General features: G+C 40.4%; 1 protein-coding gene across 3 annotated transcripts in view; it reads left to right on the plus strand.

Moving 5' to 3' along the window:
* The first annotated feature begins 237 nt into the window (after positions 1–237).
* The window catches only part of PI15 (peptidase inhibitor 15), a 29261-nt gene continuing 8648 nt past the window's right edge, over positions 238–20850 (plus strand). For 2 of the 3 annotated variants that reach the window (XR_012774497.1, XM_075494832.1), the window contains exons 1-5: positions 238–383; positions 1328–1669; positions 19517–19635; positions 19918–20050; positions 20206–20321. Coding sequence is in view for 2 of the 3 variants with exons in the window: in XM_075494832.1 (XP_075350947.1) it covers positions 1397–1669; positions 19517–19635; positions 19918–20050; positions 20206–20321 (641 nt within the window). In the remaining variant the exon portion in view is untranslated. Of the gene's footprint in view, positions 384–576; positions 764–1327; positions 1670–19516; positions 19636–19917; positions 20051–20205; positions 20322–20850 lie in introns of those variants that run through there. The other variant, XM_075494833.1, reaches the window with a different exon arrangement.

Consider the following 20850-nt stretch of genomic DNA (forward strand, 5'->3'; position numbering starts at 1 on the left):
AGGAGGACCAGGGGGAGCGGAGCGGGCTGCAGCCCGGTGAGGAGGGAGGAGCAGCACCCCGGGCATCCGCTGTGCTCGGCGATGAATGGAGCGGAGGCTGCTCGCCCGCCCTGCCGCTGCCCGGGGGCCACCCTCCGCCTCGCCGGGGCCGGCTGCCCGCGGGACGGCACGGCACGGCGCGGCGCGGCGCGGCGCGGGACGGGACGGGACGGGGGGGACGGCGTTGCATAGGTTCCGTTTCCTGTGACTGGGGCAAGAGCGGTTTGCAAACTCTCTGCGCTTCATGCTGCTCCTTGGGTGCTCGAAGAGCTGCGTCAAATAACGTTTGCAAGCCAGCATGATGCTCGGGAAATGAGGAGAAAACCAGCCACGGAGGAAAAAAGGTAGGACGTACGGCAAAAAGAGAGGCTTGCATGTTGCCTCTTTGTACTACAGAAGCCGGGGGTGTGACTGACTGTCCAAACCACCTACACTCCAGGGATGCCACCCAATCGCTGCCTGCGTGCTCTGCAGAACTCCTCCCCTCTCGTCTTGGCTAAGCAGAGACCTTGAGAGAAACTGCCTGTTCTGGCTCATACAGACTGTAACCTATAAAAGCTGTTAGCAGCTCCTGTGGCCAGAAGCTTCAAAACCAGCAGAGTTTTGTTCTTTGGGGGTTTGTAATAAGAGACACTCCTTCACAAAGGTTCTTATCATCACATAGGAGAGTGCTATATATACTGGGAGAACAATAGGCTGTATTCTTTTTTGGTATTATCCAGAGGTAAGCCATTCAGCTCAATAAGTTTGCTTTGCTTGCAGTTTTATCAACGCTCATCACATTTTGCTGCAGTTAAGATTTGAATGCTATTTCTAAGATGTCCTGCTTTCATGCTTTAAATGTTGTCTTTTGCCTACTAGTTTATCTGTGCCACACTGTGTCAGAACAATCCATGCATATGGGATAGGCATAGCTTAGGATGTATGTTTCATTTTCAGTGGAAAACATTCTGTGAGGTTTCTTGCAGTCTCCCCATGTAAGATTTATAGTGTGGTTTATGGACTGATCTGGTGTGATAGCACTGTCACTATTTCAGGAATACTACTAGCTCTGATCATGTAATTCATGGTATAATGATACTTCATTTGCTGTGTTTGTAGTAAGAACACATTATCTCTTAATGATAACATGGCTATTGAAAATTGCTCAGTAACACGTGTTCTGACGGGATTGTTTTTATGATTGAGCTGACAGACAGAATAATTTTTATGATCACAGCCTGCCAATTCACTTTGTCTTGCTACCCAGATGTTCAGAATCACATCTTTGACATCTTCTCTTCTACAGATCTGTTTTCTACTGCCCTGACTTAAAGCAGAGTACCTCTGTGGCCTATCTTTCTCCTTTGGCCCCAAAATGACAGTAATCGCTGCAATCAGTTGTGCTTTCTTATTTTCCATTCTCTGTGAAACAAGTGCATTAGTGTTACCCAACTCCACTGACCTACTCCTAACAAACAATAATTTCACTGACATTGAGACGGCTTTGGCAGCTCATCTGGACTCTGCAAAAATTCCCAAAGCCAGGCGGAAGCGCTACATTTCACAGAATGACATGATTGCCATTCTTGATTATCATAATCAAGTCAGAGGCAAAGTCTTCCCACCTGCTTCCAACATGGAATATATGGTAAGTGAACTTTGTTTTTTTCAAAGTAAACCAAACTGTAAGTCCGTGATTTCATTTTCTTAAGCAAATTGTGAAGGTTTAGTTAAGGAGACAAATTATTATTAACTATTATTGCTTACTAAAATGTTCTTTCCTTAAATTTTTAAAGTTGCATTAACTTAAGCAAGCAAAAGCTAAATACTGAACTCTGAACCTCTTACTTGCTCTGTGGAATTTTCATTTCCATGAGTAGTCCCAATGAAGCTTCTGGGATGCAAGTAAATGAAGTTGTGAGTTAACTGCTTGTTGGCCTGAAGAATAGTATGTGATCGCAACATGTGATTGCATGTGTTTAAAGTGCTAATCGTTAGTAACCCCATTGCTTTTGTGGAGTACACTGAAAGTCATTGCCCTGCAAAAAGACATTTCTAATTTCTTTCACACATAGTGCTTTCGGAGACAATATGGTGAAACGGTGTTTGCAGAGTAATTAATCTGATGCACTGTTTGTCTCATGCTCATGTGTTTTACTTACTGCATATTGTTTGTGTGCACCTAATACTTTCATTTTTCCATCAAATACAATGCTGCTTTTAAATGTTTCTCCAGTATGTAGGATTTCAATGTGCTCAAAATGTTATGTTTGTGGCAGGCACCTTTTCCCCTTATTGGCAAATACTCATTATGTGAATTATCTGTTCCTGCAGGTATGATAGAAGTTATTCATTCACTGTGATTTCATACTTGGCACTACTAGCTAAAGCAGCGTGTTTGCTATTTTGTGTTCCAACTTTGAATGCATGCATACTGTGGACCTCTAATGTTAAACATAGGTTGGCCAAGCAAAAATTTTTACCTTCTAAGTAAGGTATTCACACTGTTTTGAAAGCACAAACCAGTTGTGTCAGCACCATAATATCTGCTTAAAGTCACAGAGTTTCTCATATGACAACAGACGGTTAACAGGTTTGAGAAACAGGACACCATCAGCTTGACATAAAAAGGGGATAATAGTAATAACAACTCCTCCTTTTTAACGGCTAATGACTAACAATTTGGACATCTTTCTATCACAGATATTACGTAAATCTGGATTTGATCATATAATCCGCTTAGCACGTCCCAGCAGCACCTCAAAATCCTGAGTGCAGTCAAAATGTTGCAGGATGAAGGCCTGTTGCCATACCATAGGCTGAGTTTGAAGTTTAGTTAAGTGGAAAGGTCAGAGACAGAAAAAACAGAGAGGTCAGAAGTCAAGCTCAGTCATCATTTTCATTGCTGTGCTCTCCACTGACGTTTCCTTTGATTCTGCTTAAATAAACTTTGTTGTAATGTCTGAGGGAATGGCAGCCTACCATGCCCTTCCTTGGCTTGTGTGTTTTAGAAATGTGCTCCTGCAGTTTGCTTAAGTGAAGCCAGCACCCTGTCATATTCCCAAGAGTTTTGTAAGTGCAGTGTTCTTAGCCTGTTCAGTAAAAGTAACTTCAAAAGAGAAAGCAATCTTCCTTGATTAAATCTATTTTCATGCACTCATATACATAAACTGCCAAGATTTTACCTATATTGGTTGGGTATTCTGCTGCAGCTTTGCTCTGCAATGGTACTGTGCAAGGTTTGATACAAAATCAAGACTGAAGCCATGCTCTTTACAGCTTACATGCTATTCTTTTCCTTGCCCTTCTTCCTATTGCTTTTGCCAGTACCAACCAGCTATAGGATGTACCTGTGTTCCCGTCAGCATCAGCCCCATCAGTAGTCTCAAGGGCAAGGTTTAAGGCTTTATTTTATGTTTGATTTCTCAGTCTGAAAGTACTTTGTGACTTCATGCTGCAGAATTCAGAGCAGCACCTCAAGCTACATAGGTAGTGATCCAGAGTGCAACTTGAACTTGGATCCCCAGGTGGCATCCAACCCCAGGTGGCACCCCTTTGCCCCCAATTCTCTTTCAGAATTTAGTCAGTCTGTGTGTGTCCCACATAACTTTACAGAGCAAAAAAGCCCAGTGAGCAACATCACACATAGCTTGCTCTGCTCTCTGGTTTGTAGCCATGGCATCATCTATTTATCAACTTTAACAAATTTATCATCATCAACTTTTTATCTCTGTGGCTACAGAAAGGGTTTGGTAGGAAGGTCTTGAAGGTGGTGTAAACCATACCAAGACTGGGGACCCCTGTATCAGTAATGCCCATTTGAACTTGCTTAGTCCATTCTTTGCTCTCTGTATAATGTCAGTGTATGGCACAGCATCTGTTGTATCTTATGGGGACATAAGATTGCTGCTGTTACATATAAAAGATGTTGTGTCACTCAATACTCATTTTCCTAAATAGGATAGCAAACACATTGTCATTACCAGCAGACAACGTACACTGTGCTGAAAGAATGGTACAGAGTGTGCATTCTTGTCCTGAAAACTATGGAAAAGTGTGGTGGTAGTGATGAAAGTGTACTTTCCCATTTCCCCTAACAGTGTCTAAAAAGGATGTCACATGTCAGATTACTTACAGATGCAGTAGATTGTGGAAACCTCTTGTAAGTGTGTTGAAGTAGAGAAGGACTAAGCAGTTTGGAAGCACAAGAAAATGATGTTTTCTCATCTTTTCCCTGTCCACAGTCATATTAAATTGTATTTTGTTCTATTTTCCTAATTCTGTTAGGAACTGTTCTTCTCATGAATGGCTGTATCACATTCTCACTTCTGTACAGTTCCATTTGCTTTTTCTCTTCCACTGATAAGAGCTTAGGGTTTAGCAGTACGGGTTGGTTCTTGTGATTCTAGTTCTCCACACCCAACCGTTTTTTGTGCTTTTCCCCTTGATACATTCTGCTCCTTCCCCAATGCAGTCTGCTTCTCACACGTTCAGCGCATTTATAGATACCTTGAACTCCCTGGGCATTATTCTCTCTGCCCCTACTGTCTTGAAAGTTTGTGTGCTCTAGGACTTTGGATGAGAGGTCTCAAAGAATGACTTTGAATGCACATGCATTAGGCAGGGGAGGTTCAGATGAACCCTGCAGTAACAGAGCTGGGGGAGTGTTTTAATTCTGTTTGCGAGAAGTGGGTCTGAGTGCTGCTCCAGCCTGTTGTTGTATGCAGTCCCCAATGTAAGTGGACAGCTAGGGAGTCAAAAGCAAGATGGGAGGCACTGTTCTATTATCAATACCTAGCAAAAGAAACAGGTGTGTCTTATGCCAATGAGACTTTGGGAAAGCTTTCTCTTGGGATATTAGCACCGTATGAGTCAGACTTTAAAGTAGTCCTTTTGGTTCTGGTTCTGGTATTGCCAATGCCTTCAGTTGGAAGTTTTTCTGCAAGTACAAATCTAGATTCAGTGCATATGTGAAGGAAAGTGAAAGAGAAAAGAAACAAGAACTTTCAGGCCTATAATGTAGAAGTAATGACCTCTTCTTTTAATGGGGGTCTTCTTATGATATCCTTCATTCTTCTTCATCCTAAGACTGTCATTCTCCAGTCTTTGCTTGTGCTCCAAAAGCTGATGCCATACCTGCAGAAAGAAAGATGACACCATCCTTTTGACCTGGCAAAGGGTGAAAATCATCCACTTGGCTTTGCATACTTTTTCTGGAGAAAGCAGAAAGGTTCCATAAAATTCATGATTCAGAAGAAGGGAGGTTAGAATTGCCTGCGGCTCTCTAGTGTGAAAGGTATGTAAATCTGTAAATACAGGGGAATTCAGTGAACAAGCAAATCCCTTTCTCTGAATGCTAATTATGTACTACAGAAGCCTATGTTGCCTTTCTGGAACATCTCAGCTACTTGGTAGGCCAGTAAAGATTTGCAATATGTTGTCAGCTGAAATTTGAGTCTCATAAAACATGTCATTTAGAATGCATTGGTACTATCTTTAGGCTCCCAAAACATTCATTAATGAAATATCTGCTCCAAGGAGAATCAAATGTTATTTTTACCTTCTCTACAATTATCCCCACTTGAGGCCAGTTTTTTAAAAGTCCATGTGGTCTTTGTTGTAACCCACGTCACCATGTGCATGCAAAACCTGGTGCTTACATACAGGCATGCTCTTTACAGTTTCACATGCACCAAGCAGAAGCAGTAAATCTGATATAGCTGGGACTTAATGGGCATTGAACACTGTCCTCCATGGCATTCCCATAGGCAAAGTGGGAAAATCTGTTCTAGTTAAGAGTACTCTAAGGTGATCTGAATAACTTGTTAAAGAGCCATACCAAAAGACAAGGTGTGAGACTAGTTCACTGCTGGCTTGCAGAGGGGGTTCTGCAAGGGTGAGTCCTGAGCCCAGTACTGATCAACATAGTCATCAGTAGACTGGCAGTAGCATGTCTGAAGTATGACAGATGGAGCAGGATTGCACGATCAAAAACGTGAAGCTGAATATTTGTGGAATGCTGTCTGAAGTCTTTTTTTAAGAGCAGAAAAATGCTCTCGATAAACTTGAGCCTGCCAACTTCTATACATAAGAAGATCTTCTGATATAGTTTCAGTTCCTTTTTGTTCAGTGATTGCATGAATGCACTTTTATATTTGTGAAAATCTGCCCCTCAGTGAACATGTCACTTTGTAGGACTCAAAATAGTAAAAGATTCCCAGACTAGCCTGAAATGAGTTAGTTTGGATACCCAGGAGTTATTTCATGGCAACATAGCATAAAGATAGTTTCTCATGAGCTGGTGGTAGAGGAGCTGGAAGGGAATGGAGAATCTGAGCCTGTTAATCTTCTAATGAATCCACATGAAAGAGCATGATAAAGTGGGCAAAAGAAATGAATTATTGTTCTAAAAGAAAAGTAATTGTGTTCCAAAATAAATTCCTATAGTCCTGTGAGGGAGTCCATGTGAGTCATGGGGGAAATCTGTGCACGCTGTATGGCCCAGGAGTGACGCTCTTTGCTGAGGTGATGAATTTGGAGACTTTGATTCCTGTCCACAAGGATCTGCAGACAACTTACAAAGTCAGGTCAGAGAAGCAAGAAAATAGACCACTTAATCATCACAAATGTAAATAACTCCATTATTGTTTCACTCCTAAATTCGAAAGTCTTGATAAAATTTTCTTGCTGTCAAGGTAATCTTAAAAATGCTGTGTGAATATGCAATAGGTGATGGGTAAGGCAAAATGAAAAAAAAAAACCAACAAACCTACTTCAAGTTTTCCAAAGTCCTATTTAATACCTAAAGCCTTTCATATGGGCATGGAAAAAGTGAGTTAATCTGGTTTTCTCTCCAATTCAAAAGCATGTCTGATAAATAAGCTTCTCAACTTGTTTACCTATTTTTTGCTGTTGCCAGTGTGGTTTCTTACAAACCATTCTAAATCTTGGAGGACATTTTGTTCTTGAGTTGTTTGCCCTGGCTCATCTACATGGTCCCACTGAAATCATCCATGTCTGTAAGTAAGGATTGCAGGGCTAGTTCCTTCAAGATTTATGTCTAATGAGTTGGATAGGATCTCTTAATTCATATAGTTTATCCCTGCCCTGTTGCAGGACTTCCTTCTGCATTAAATACATATGGTTTTCATCTTGTCTACTCCTGAACACATATAGTGATGCTGTCTCAGTCACATCTCTTGGCAAATATTTTACCTTAGGAATAGAAATGATTTCCAAATGTCTAACCTAAATATTTCCCTCTAAAACTCAGATAATTAATCTTCATATGCACTTTTTAACTGCCCAGTAGAATTTCTCTCCTTTTTAATTTCAAACATTACCTTTTACATATTTACTGACAGTTTTCTTGGCATTAATTAAGATGCATGCATGCATATAATGATTCCTTAATTTCCATGTGCATGTCTTACAGTACTTCTGCATATTGGAGCAAATTACAGTTGCACTCCATTTACAGCTCCTTTGTTAAATCAGTGAACAGCACCCTTAAATGTCAAAGCAGATTAGGCCCATCATTTTAACTATGCATGTTTAAAGACACAAGTGCCATAATGCAATGGAGAATTTACTCAAGAAGTTACTGGCAGCCTACTTTTTCCATTGAATAGCCCTGTTCTCTTAAATCCTATATAGATGGTGAAGGTTGAAATAAGTAATCAGATGATGAGTCAGGGTACAAAGATCTTAATCTGCTTTTCATTATGCCAGAGCACAAAGTAAATCTAAGTATAGTCCACTCCAGTCTTCTGGGAGGAGAGATATCAAGGAGCTTGGAGCTTCCCCATGTAGTCCACCTATCCCAGTTTGCCATGGCTTCTAGCTTGCTCTGTGCTGGGAATTCACAAGTGAGGTGAGAGCAAATGAGAAGGGGTGTTATGGTAAAATGTGTTCACTTGTTCCAGTTTCTCCCTCCTACCACTTGTGTTTCTGTTTAGCCAGCTGAGTATGTCCCTTCTGCCTGGTGCCATAACCCAGCACCAGGAGTGTCTGAAGGTCATGGGCTAATGAATTCTGGAATATCATTCCTCTCAGAAAATTAGAAGAAAAAGAAAGAACTGATGTGGTTTACATGCTTACAGTTAGGGGTGTCTGTCTGCATGACAACTTTGAAAGGAAGCAGTCATTATGCAGCATACTCAGCCTTTTTCTGCAGCGGAGGCAAAACATGGCAACTGACAGTAAGCTGAAAGAGAGCAAGAGTAGATGGAGCTTACTTTCTGCTAGTTTTGGCACGATAGAGTTACCTAGCTCTCTTTTGCCTCACAGGTGAGTTTATCCACTTCTCTATTTCTTACTGCACCGTTGTCAATAATGCAGCACTGTACTACTCATTGGATGCTGCCCATTTTTCTAGCAGAGTTTCGTCTACAAAAGGCTAGGAAACCCCGGTCAGTCTCAGTAACTAGACTGGTGTTCGTCTAGGGTCAAATCAAAGTGGATGCTAGCTATAAGAAGTACAAAAGCCATCAGCTGTGTTCAGAGTGAATGACAGAAGACCTGTTTAAGAGTTGAACAGAAAGGACCTTTCCTGAAAAGCGCTCCTTGAAAAAATCTGAAGAACTTCCCCAAAAATGCTATTGTTGATAAATATTGTGATAAAGTATTGACTGTGTTAAACTTGCTTTGGTATTAGAGCTCCTTTCCAATGTTTTATGCATAAGAATTTTAAAACATCCATCTTGATGGTGTTTTAGAAGAGAATATTTACATTATTTAAATTTAGTATTAGCAGAAAGCCTTCTAGGAGTTTAAGCAAACAAAAAACAACCTAGTAAAGTCTCAGATAGAAAAGAAGCCTGCCCAGAGCCCTCAGAATTAGACATTCCTTTATTATTAAATGTAGCACCTCTTGAACTTCTTGGCTAAAAACAGAGACAGGGCATTTTTCACAAGAATCTTGATCCAAAGTACACAGTACTTCGTTTCATACATGAATGGAGATGATAGTAACCTTAAACCTCTCAACATTTTTATCCTCATTTCCATACCTGAAAAGAAAATCTGAAAAGAAGAATAGCCTATCCAGGTCCATGGAAATGAGTATCCAAAAGACAGCAAAAGGTGGAAACCCCAGGGTAACCACTTGTTTGCTTTTTGTACACAGAACACTGTCTTCAGCACAGGTACCTCCATGTATGAATGCATCTGCAGGTGCCCTGGGATGGAGTTTGAGGTCTATTTTAACTCAACTGAAAATGAACTGGTTTTGCATCTCTATCTGTACGGTGATATCCGTTAATCTGTATCAAGAGAAAGAATCTTAAATTGAGCTTTCTTCTTCTGAGAATAAAGAACTATTGTTCTTATTCTTTATCCTGCAGAAAGAAGAAGCTGCTATGTGCTTTCTCTTCTGTCATGCTGCCATATCTTTCAGTTAGAGCTACTTAGGAAATAATAAGTATTTTCTTTGAAAACTTTTAAAGAAATTAAGAACATTTTTTGTTTTAATGAAAAATTCAGTGGTTAGTAACAAAAAAAGTAAAAAATGTGGATATTTTGCATATAGAAGAGAAACAAAACGCCACAAATGAAATACATTTTTCATTCACATTTTGTCGTTCTGAGAAAATGCAATTTGCTCTGATCATATTTAAAATGATAGAGGTCAGACACCTTCCTCTTCAGACTTATGACCAATTGTCAGGGTGACATGGAGCTAGACAAAGTTTGGTCCGTTTTGTTACCACTTCTGAGATAAGCTCTTGCCAACTAAAATATGCCTTGCAGTAGGTTAGGAAAGCACTGAATATTTTAAGATATGTAGCTCTGATATTTAACTTTTCCAAAAGCTAAACAAATAATAGCATATCAAGGAAGCTTATTGTTATTAAATCTGACAGCCTACCAATTTTCTTTGTTTCTTATTGTTTAAAAGCCTGGTGCCAAACATGAAAAGAAATGCGGACAACCTTTAGAAGAAACAAATTGACTATTAGCAGTGGTCAAGCTTCAAATGATAGCACTTTGAATTTGGACCAAATAGACACCCAGGAATATAAACCTCTGTATAAAATGTAGACTTGAATTTTCATACAAAAAGAATTTCTGGCAATAAGGTTTCTTGGACATCTGTCTGGTGATGCCCTGATTACTGTAAGACAGACCTTCTAATACTGAGCCCTTCAGAAGTGTGAATCAGGCGTTTGGAGGTTTGGTTATATGAGAGTAAATTGACTATAAAACCTTGCACAATTTTACTTTGAGTTGCAGTGGAGTATTGGACAAGCAGCTTGATGTATTAACCCTCTATTTATTTGCAAAAGAATGAAGTACAGAACTGTGATTCCCATCAAGATTTTGTTCTCTAGAGGGTAGACTTTGGCAATTTTCTGCGTAAACTTTCTAATTAGTACCTAATGCATTTGGGAAAGGACTTGCACATGCGGTAGGCACCAATCACAGTATGCACAGTAAAATTTCTAACAGGTGGCAGTTAAGAGCAAAAAGTATTCGTATTCTTAGAGAGAGAGAGAGAGAGAGACAGCCTAGAGTCCAAATGATCTCAGAGCCCAAATAAATATATAAAGTTTGCCAAATCTGTCTATAAATTCCAATGAGCTCATATGTTTTCATCACACAGTATGTATTGAAAAAAGCGAAGGCAAAGAGACGAGGCTCTTTCAGTCACTCTGCTGAAAAAGCATGCAGGCAGAAGGGCTGGTGGGTTGTTTTGTTAAGCTTTGTGCCAGATTTGGGGTAGTGGATGTGGTGGGGGGTCCTACGTAAAGTCTCTGAACCTGAAAATGCTACAGGTTCGACTGTACAAAAGAGAAGGGGAGAAGTTGTGCAAGGGACTCCTGTGTGCCCTGCACGCTGCTGTGGGATTTCTGAGAAATGGCCACCGCACGTGCAAGCAGTACGGCCAGTGCAAGGCCGCACGGCTGAATGACCCATGAGGACGAGACCTGCATGTTGGAGGGTAGCAGCCTACATCTGCTAATCTGCTCTGGGATTTGCACTAGCAGCTGTGGAGTGCAGCTGCACAGATGGGCTGGAGATGTCGGATTTCATCCCTCAGCTTCCCAATGTTTTTCTCACAGGAAGAAATCGCTTGAATTGAGGTTTTCTTCTTTCCCACTTGCTGCCATTCTGGAAGTGAGAGCTTCTGATCTTCAGGTGGGCAAACAAGCAGAAGCACAGGGCTAATGGAGAATAAAATCAGAAGTCTGAGGTAGACAGGTTAATTTTTTGACTGATCACTGCTAAAAGAAGGTCCTACTGGCCACCCTTCTGAGGTGCATAGGAGCCACTGTAGATTTGTTTGTGCCAAATAACAATCTGAAGACGCTAATATGAGTCCACAGTAAACATACGGTAACGACAAATACGGTGCCAGAACTGGCAAACAAATTGCCACTTTCTATCACTGCAAAATGTGACAGTGTTGCCATGCAACTGTATTCAGAGTGCATATCCCAACATTTCATGTGCAATCTTGCCACGTAACTGCAGTCGTGTAAAGAAGCTGTTGAAGAGGAGAGTGATTAAACCAGCGTACTTCACCTTTTCACTCTGGATTTGTGCTCAAACCTGTACCTGGTGCTTGTCACTCCCACTGAAGTCACACCGTGGCTGTCGTGGCTTTACAGGCAGCAGCCCTCGCCCGATGGACACACAGGGAATTTGTAGGAGGGTAGTGAGTGACTGGGTGGTGTATGTTTTGCTTAAAGTACTTGTTTTACCCCTGAGAAATATGCAGAATATTATCGTAGCTGATATGTCATATTAAAAAAAAAAAACAAACAACAAAACCAAACAGTAAAGTAGTGAGGGCTGCTGCTGGTATTTAATATTCAGAGCAATGCTGTGCTGAGGTTCTCTTGTACTCTTCTGCAAGCGAGGGGAGCTTCCTTGCTACTGGCAATAAAACTGAGCCAGGAAAGATTAAGGATTATGATGGTAAAAGGAAGAATGGAAGCACAGTTCTGTATTGCTTGAAAATTATCATTAGCAGACCCCAGGTGATCATCAGCAGACCCCAGGTGAAAATGATCATTAGCAGCTACCAGGTTAAAAACATATCTTTATGGATTCCCCAGTTAGCCCGTATCTTCTGTCTAGCAATCTGTCTGCTGGCAATCTCAGGGAAGGAGCACTCCTACTGCTCACATTTTTTGCATCTTTTCTTTGCGACAATGAGGGCTGTAAAGTTAAATGCTTCTAAAAACATCCACTTTACACACAGATATCCACACAGGATGAGAAAAGCATTTATACAGTGTATCACTGTGTATTCTGCTCCCTGTGTTTTTAGATCACAAATTCTTGCTACCTGTTGCCATTAATAACCATTTCAGAGTACTTACAGAGAAGAGGAGAGTTCGTTGCCATTTTCTTCGGTAATGATTTTCTTCTCTCTCTCTCAATACAAGGCATACATAAAGATATAACAATACTAAGTCAGGTATTTTCTTTTGTCACTGGAAATCTGCATTCTGAACGTCAGTGAAGGTATCTGATTAATCTGAAAACAGATTAATTTTTGTCTCTGAAAATCAGGAAAAAAATTAAATTAAAAATGTTTCAGCTTTCTCATGGAAAGTCATCCTTGGCTAAGTGGTCATCCCCATCTGAATAATACTCCTCCTTTCTCCACACATTGCATAATGAAGAACCAGACTACCAAAGCGTAGCTTGATACTTTTTTCTCACTTTCCATATTTTCCAGGAAAAATGGATCTTAACTACCTCTTCTTCCAAATTCTGAACTTTAAGAACAATTTACAAACGGGTGTGATTCCAGGTGACAGTATCAGTCATTCTTTCTCAGGTGGCATCTCTAGTGGGGGCAACTAAAATATTAGTTTTCAATTTACCTTTTCAGATCTAAAGATATGACTGGTTTAAGTAAATGTTTTACTTGGGAGGTATGCTACTGCTTGAATCAGTCCTTTTTGTCTACCTGTAAGAAAGATGAAATAAACATTTTACCTGCATGTACTTTATTTTTACTTTTGAAGTAGTGAGTCATCAGAAAAAGACAATGTAACATCACTCTTAAGGAAAGTAAGTGCAGTAAAGTGTTGACAGATCTTACTGATGACTTTGGAAGAAGCCAGTAATTGCTGTCTGTGGGGGAAAAAAAAAAATCATGGCATGCTTTGCAGAATTTACCAATCAGATCATAAATCTGAGGATAGGTATCAGCAACATGGAAAGTGAAAATTATGAATTATATTTCTTTTTTTCTTTGACAGTGTGTTGAAGAGATGTAATAGAAATGGATGCCCATTTTGATATTTATAGAGCAGACAGATTTTTCTTGCATTTTAAAATTATGAAATGTTGAAATTCTGCTTATTTTTCAAATAGTGAGGAGATATCCTCTTGCAGAAATGGGAAACAAGTCATTAAAATATTCTGGTATACATAAAAGCAATTTAGGAATACAACAGTTTTACACTTGCAGGGGTAGGGATTGTCTGTTTTTAATAAAAGCATCCATCAAGGGTCTATGTGAGGTTCCAAGACATTTGTCCTTTCCTTTCTTGACTTTTGTTTGCCAGTTTTGGCTAGTGATACTGTGGATGATCTATAACATCCCAGAACTCATTTGCGTCACTCAAAATATGAGAGAAAGCCTTGACAGAAAGCCTTGACAGACAAAGGAAACCTTCTCTCTCCTCTCTTTTTGCTAAATGTTTAAAAAGTTCTCTAAGGCAATGAGAAACCTTAAGGCATGTGATCAAGAAGCTAAAGTAATAGACATACATGGCCACTTCTGTGATTGAGCTTTTTCTCCTATTTCAGCAAATTATTAAATTAATATTCATTAAATACACTTACATTATGTATTATGTTTCTAGCTCTTCCAGCTATGGAAAAATCTCAGAAAATGACCTGATGTAGCGTTTTCTCCAGGTGTTGGCATCCTTTGGATGGCCAGGCTGAGCTCTGGGAGACACGGACTGCTTCCTAGAGACCTGTGGACTGCAAACTGACATCTCACAAACTCAGCTTGAAACCCGGTGTTTTAATACTGGTTCCAGGCAGAAACGTTGTGGTGCCTGTGTTCGGACCATCTTACTGAGACAGGTTAATTTAAGGAAAAAACACAGTCATGTCATGAGCTTCACTGATATCCAGAGATCCTGAATCAGACCTTACACAAGAAAAAGATTTAGTTTCCTAACCTTTATGTAATTACACAGTACAAATATTATGAAGCCAGACTAAAAGGACTCCAACCTGTTGTGCAGCGACACTGAGAGGTGCACCAATGAAAATGGAAGGTCCTTAAGGAGGGTCTGACATTAACTATTTCACCTAGTCATACTGAAGGCCTATAGTGAATATATGCCCCCTGCTTTAATAAAGGTACAAATCCCAAATGACACCGTTCCTTGATACCATCAAAATCCGAAGGCCTGATGTTTCTTTAGCACCAATGATGGGCTCCAGATCCTGAGAACACTGCTTTGAATCCCTCCTCTGTTTTAGTCAGTGTAATTTAACCATGACTTCATATATCCATCATTGACAGATGTTGTGAGCAAAGTTTGCATGTTCAGGCTGTGCTAATAGATGTTGCAGCAGTGCATTTAAAACTAGGAATATGAAACTTCTTACTTTTCAAGTTAAATTACCACAGGGTAAATGTACCCAGAGTAGCAGTATGTTTGCGGTAATACATCAGTCCTTTAGAAAGTTTGCAGTAAGAACAAGTGATTCGGATTAAAAGCGCTCCATTTAATTTGTTTTGGTAAACTTGTTCAATGGTTCAAAGTAGTGAGGTTGCTGTCTGAAGTACCTTGTTGCTTTCAGCTTTATCTCCTATTCTGCAACAGGGTTTGCCCCTTAAGATGTGTGTTGAGCAGGGTGTCAAGAGAAAGCTACTCCATTTAAATGACTGATATTAGGAGTACAATTTTGACTGTAATGAGAATGAGCAGAAGAACTGTGTTTCTAAGTTCAAATTATAGTTAAAAATGGTTATGTACACCATTCCTCAAATTAAAGCATAGCTATCAATGTAGGAAGGGAACAGCCAGTTATTTTTCAATGAATGTTGTGGACAGATCTTTGTAATATTGTAGTTGCTTCTCTTCTTTTTCTTCATCATAATGTTTGTTCAGCTTCACCATCATTTTAATACCTAAGAGTATAGTTGTGACCAGGACCTCCTGTTCCAACAAAGCTGTTCCAACAAAGAACAAAAGGGCAACTCCATCCTTTCTACATATACATTACCTAAGAACAACTGAGAGACAGCTATAGAAAGGAAGGGTATGAGGCAACTGTGACCCACAACATTAAAAGGCTTCCCTTGGGGAAGGAAGCTCGCTTTTTGGGCTTCAAGAAATTTCATTCAACATTAAAGAGATTTCATTTTACACTCCATTGCTTATTATACATTATAGGAATAAAAGAATTCATTTTACTATTTGTTTACAGAGTGAAACAAACAAAAAAAAACCATCTTGGGGAAATTCTGGCCTCACTGGCAAAATTCCCACTGACTTTATTAATGCTAAGATTTTAGTCCTAACTCAACCAGCATGTGCTGTGTGAGTGCAGAGGACACCCCAGAGCTCCTCATAAAGCCTCATAAAGTGGTCTCTGGTGTTGAAACTCCCCACGTAGAAGCACTGGCCTGTTCCCTCTGTTCAGTCCACTTGACAATTTTCAAGTGAAGTGTAGTTTTGAAGTGTAGTTTTGCAGGGAGCGGTGCAGAGAGCACAGTCAGACAGCTTTCTAGGAAAATAATCTTTGGCTGAGGAAAGAAAAATAAATTGGCCAAAGGATGTTCACTTCAAGTTGCCAGTGGAAGTGTGGTGAGACGCTTTAACTCTATCGCAGCTCAGTTAGACCCAGCTGAGGAGTGGGGAGGGTTTCCATGCTGGATCAAATCAGTAATCTGGAGAGTTTGGGGAGGGATCTTTGTACTGGGTGGGAGGAAGGTGACTGCTTCCCCAACTACTAACGACCTAGTAAATGAAGATTTGCTATCCCCAGGGAGAGAATAAGCGCAGTTTGGCACTGGGAGTTTGCATGATTAGCATTTGAGGATGAGTCACGTCCTCAGATCTTGACCCACTGAGTATGCAAATCTTTGTCCTTTTTCCCTTTTGCAATTTTGTGTTCATGTCAGGCAGCTTTCTCTAACGTGTTTAATAGAAACACTGGATTGGCCATAATTTCAGAGTTTATAGTTTCGTTTATCACACTGGTTTTTTAAACTCTTTGCTAATTACCTTGAGCTTTTTAATTCCTCCTCATATAGAAACTGTCCCTCTGGCTTTCAAGTTACTTCAGTTTCTCTTTTTAGGATATTTTTCTATTTCTTTATGTGTTATTTATCTATGTACAACAATGAAGCCTCGTGGGTTCAAAAATCTAAATGTCTTTGCCCTATTCTCTTACATGCCCAAAACAGGGGACTGAACTGAGATACAAATTAATACAGACTCAGGATCAGACTTCTTTTGAAAGGGGTGAACTAACAGTACAGTCTCTTACAGTTTAAAACATTTTAGGTCATTATGAGATAATTTTTCTGCTTCAGCCTATGTTAATTATTTGCCTTTTCTCATGGAGATGATCTAGACCTAGTCCTAGAGGGACTGAGACCACCTTTTCTTCTAGGAAAATAAAATAAAATAAGGAAGGTGAAGCACTTCATCTTCTCCCATGAAATGCAAAAGATTTACATAGCAGGAAGGGAGTCTGTAAAAAGGCTTTTCACCAGCCTGCTAATGAAGGAAAGGAGGAAATTAAAAGATGCTGCATATGCTCCCCTTCCCCTTATTTCTTTTTCAGTGGTTATTTTCTTTCTCTTTCTCTTTCTCTCTTTTTTTATGTTTGCCAAAAATTTCGTATGTCCAGAGAGTGGTCAAGAGTGAATAGGTAATGGAAAGCAGAGCATACTGTGTATCACAGTAATGCTTACCTGCCAAACCCACAACTTTTTAACTGAGTTTGAAGCGACCCCCTGAAACTTTACCAATCAAATGCTGCAGACGATTCCTGAGAACCAGAAAATGAAGCTGAGGAGAAATGAAAGTGGACTGGCAATGCGCTCACTGTACAAGGCAGGGGCCGTGCCTAGTTTAGAGAGGGCATTAATAGTGAAAACCTAATCCAGTCTCCACATTTCTTTCAAACACCTAACATACTATTTTGTGAGGCAACGAAAATATGCTGGGTGGAAATCAGGAGCTCGGTGCTATTTGTGCAAATACAGTACACATTTAGATTATTGTGGGACTGCAGCCAGGTCACTTGGGAGCAAGCACGCAAACCTCATGTTCAGCCTCCTGGCAGGGAGCGCTCGTGCCAGAAGCATGATTAATCCCAGCAAAGGAGGGTGTTTATGGGGTGTCACAGTCCTGGCGGAGCTGCCCCTTATGGATGCACACCAGGCAGCTGTGTCTGGACCCAGGCGCTGGATCCATGTGCTCCTCCATTCCCCTGGGCTTGGGCAGGCTCCAAACGCCGACTGTGGCGCTGGCCTCTCAGGCACACTTCCCCGGCACACTTTTATGCTTGTACCTACTGTTGCCCCCTCTTTAAGCCCTCTTTTTCGGACCACTGATGTACCACAGAGATTATAAAGGGTTTTTTTTACGCTGGCCACACAGAGCTAACATCAGAGATACAAAGCAGAACAAATGTCTGTACACAGTTTTCTTCCTCCTTGGCCCTGGAGCATTTCCTGGGGTTTGGATGGTGCCATAGCAGCCCCAAGTCCTCTCTCTTGTACCCTAGTGCTCCAACTGAGCCTTCTCTTCCTAAGTTATAGACTTACCTCTAACTCCTCCGAGAAACTCCCTTCATTTTTCAGAGCTGAAGTCAAAGTATTCCCTAGCTTGAAGACCATTCCTTCTTGGCATGCTTCTTCCTAACACTTCTCTGCTTTGTCCTTTTACTGGCAATTTGCTTTGACTTTGTTCTGGGACTTTTTACAAACAGGTGTAAAGTAAATCTGCTCTGCTTTAAGCACCATCCATCTTACTTTCCCTAAGGTGGTTGCACTTGAATGGAAGATCATTTGTGTTAAGGGTTCATATTGATCTCTGTTGCACTTCTTCAGCTTTAATCTAGGAGGTACCTCACCCACTCCATATTAGCAAAAGCTTGATTCAATGACACAGCAATTTCATACAATTTAATAAATTTTGTCCTTTTCACTTAGAGAAATTTCGCAAACTACCAGACAGAGTCAGGGCATGAATTACTGTCCTAGTCCATGATCTGTGGTTAGTCTTTTCACTCCGCAGGTTTGCAAAATTAAAACTATGAATTCAGCGTTAGAAATCATTATTAGTTCATAGAACAGAAAATATTTGTGATGTGGGCCACCTTATCCTTTGATAAGTTTATTTCTGACTTTGCCTCTTATTTCATACCTCAGAGAGCATCCTCTGTTTCATAGCCACTCAAGATTGATGAGTTTGGGTTTGTGTTTAAAAAGCTGCGATGGGCTGGGTAGGCAATTTTACTACATTCTGCTCCTGCCTTTCTACCTGCAATTGACTAAACCTGTCCTGCAGCAAAACACTCCACCCCGGGGTATTCAAAATGCACATCTAGTTCCAGGATCTAGAGCCTACTTGGCTATCAGTCAAACACTAAGATATACTAGGATTTGTGTGTACTTGTAATATAACGGTGAGATATTCTTTATCTGGAGCTCCAGTGGTGCAGTAGGTTCTATTGCTGATATCTTCATTATTGCTGAGGCAAGCCTATTTGCTGTGGAGAACACAGTGGCGTTACAAATCAAGCATGTAAGTGAGCAGGGAAAGCATATAAAGGAGACAGTAAGTTCACTTGTCATGTTCCTACCATAAGAGGAGAACTTAAGAAGTCAAATTGTCTCTTCTTACAGAGCTGTTATCTTTTTATTCCAGGCAGGGAGCAATGTCAGCTCCCATGAAGAATAAGGTGGTGAAACTCACACCACACCTGGAAACTATCCATAGTCTTTGCCTTTGTGGAATCCTTTTTCTTGACCTTGTGGCCTCAAATATGAAAAGCTACCACACACACTCTCTCTGGCTATAGATACTTCTGAGATCCTATTTCAAATGTGTTGGGGTTTTGTGGGGTATGTAATACCTGTGCTCAATTATTCTTCCCTGTGTGCCTCTACTTCGCTTTAACTTCCATCTGAGTCCCATCCAATGTTTCACTCCTCTCCACACATGGATCTCATCAACACAGAAGGAAAAATGGTAGGAGAATGCCTGTTCAGGGAAGGGCTTTTCCAGAAAAAAGGGAGAGATCTGAATACTTGGCTTCCTCTGATGATGTGGGCGGGAATTCTGTCCAGCGTTAGGGCAAATCCTGTTAGATCCTGTACATGCTGCCCCGCAGTTTTCTGAATTCAAGAGCTCTCTGCCTAGGTTACAGATCTGATGTATTATGACAGTATATTTGTGACTTAAGATACTTGCTTCTTGTGTTGTTGCACTGTGATCGCTATTTGGTTTTTTTCCGTTCTACTGCTAAGGATATTTCATTTTGTCAGGTTTGGGATGAAACTCTTGCCAGATCTGCAGAGGCTTGGGCTGCTACATGCATTTGGGACCATGGACCTTCCTACTTACTGAGATTCTTGGGCCAGAATCTGTCTGTAAGAACGGGAAGGTAGGCAGATACCCTACAAAACAGTTATTTTGTCAGCCTTCGAACAGCCTTTGAGATCCAGTTCTTAGACTGATGCAAGTGTCATCCAGTATTCTAGTAATAATTGATATCCATCTGTATTCATTTGGTTTAAGAGTATTATTGCTTAATACTGTGCCCCTAGTGATGCATGGAGAAATGTGTATTTAGGTGACTTGCATCAGAGGGATGAGCAGCAGAAAGTTCCAAAATACCTAAATCTAAAATGCCATGTTTTTCTTTCTGTCTTTTGAACAAACCCAGGTATCGATCTATTCTCCAGCTGGTAAAGCCATGGTATGATGAGGTGAAGGATTATGCTTTCCCTTATCCTCAAGATTGCAACCCCAGGTGCCCCATGCGATGTTATGGACCCATGTGCACCCATTACACACAGGTTATATAAATTACATTCTTCTATTCAAAATCTACCGTCCAAAGCTGGACTTTTCTGTGATGTATTTATAGCTCTCTCTCAAATAAATGTGTATATATATATATATATATATTTCTTTTCAATTTGGACTTCACCAATAATAAATATTTATTCAGATGGTTTGGGCCACTTCCAATCGTATAGGCTGCGCAATCCACACATGCCACAATATGAACGTCTGGGGATCTGTTTGGCGACGAGCTGTTTACTTGGTATGCAACTATGCCCCAAAGTGAGTTGCTTTCTTTTAATATTGTTTATTTTTATACTTCATGCATGTTTTGGTCCTCTCATAGGACTGCTTACTCCTTTTTCTGCAGCTTGACCTCTATTTGTGCTTTTTCTGCGGGCTGCTCCTTCATTCTAACTTTACAACTGAACCTACAGAAAATGCATGACTTTGGTATACAAGGAAGAATGGGAAATAATTTGATGCGTATGGAACAAAACCAAAAACTTGTTTTCTGTTATCGTTGTTATTATTATTATAATTCTTTTTGTCTTCCTGCTTTGTGCTGACTCCACTTTACTTTCAATTCATTATTTCTTCACTCTGTTGTATATACTCATGGTGAGCTAGACTTCCTCAGGTAAGCAATCCCACTGTAGATTGCACCCTTGATTTAGTGTGAACACATGTTGTTGCCCACAAGATACCTTAGCTGCATGCATGCATAAGGGACCATGCTGCATAAGGGCATCCATAGCATAGGTTTCCTACAAAGTCCATCTACCTAAGCTCAGCGTCTACAAATCTCATC

This window comes from Mycteria americana, chromosome 2 (genome assembly GCF_035582795.1).
Source record: "Mycteria americana isolate JAX WOST 10 ecotype Jacksonville Zoo and Gardens chromosome 2, USCA_MyAme_1.0, whole genome shotgun sequence".
NCBI classification, from domain to species: Eukaryota; Metazoa; Chordata; class Aves; order Ciconiiformes; family Ciconiidae; genus Mycteria; species Mycteria americana.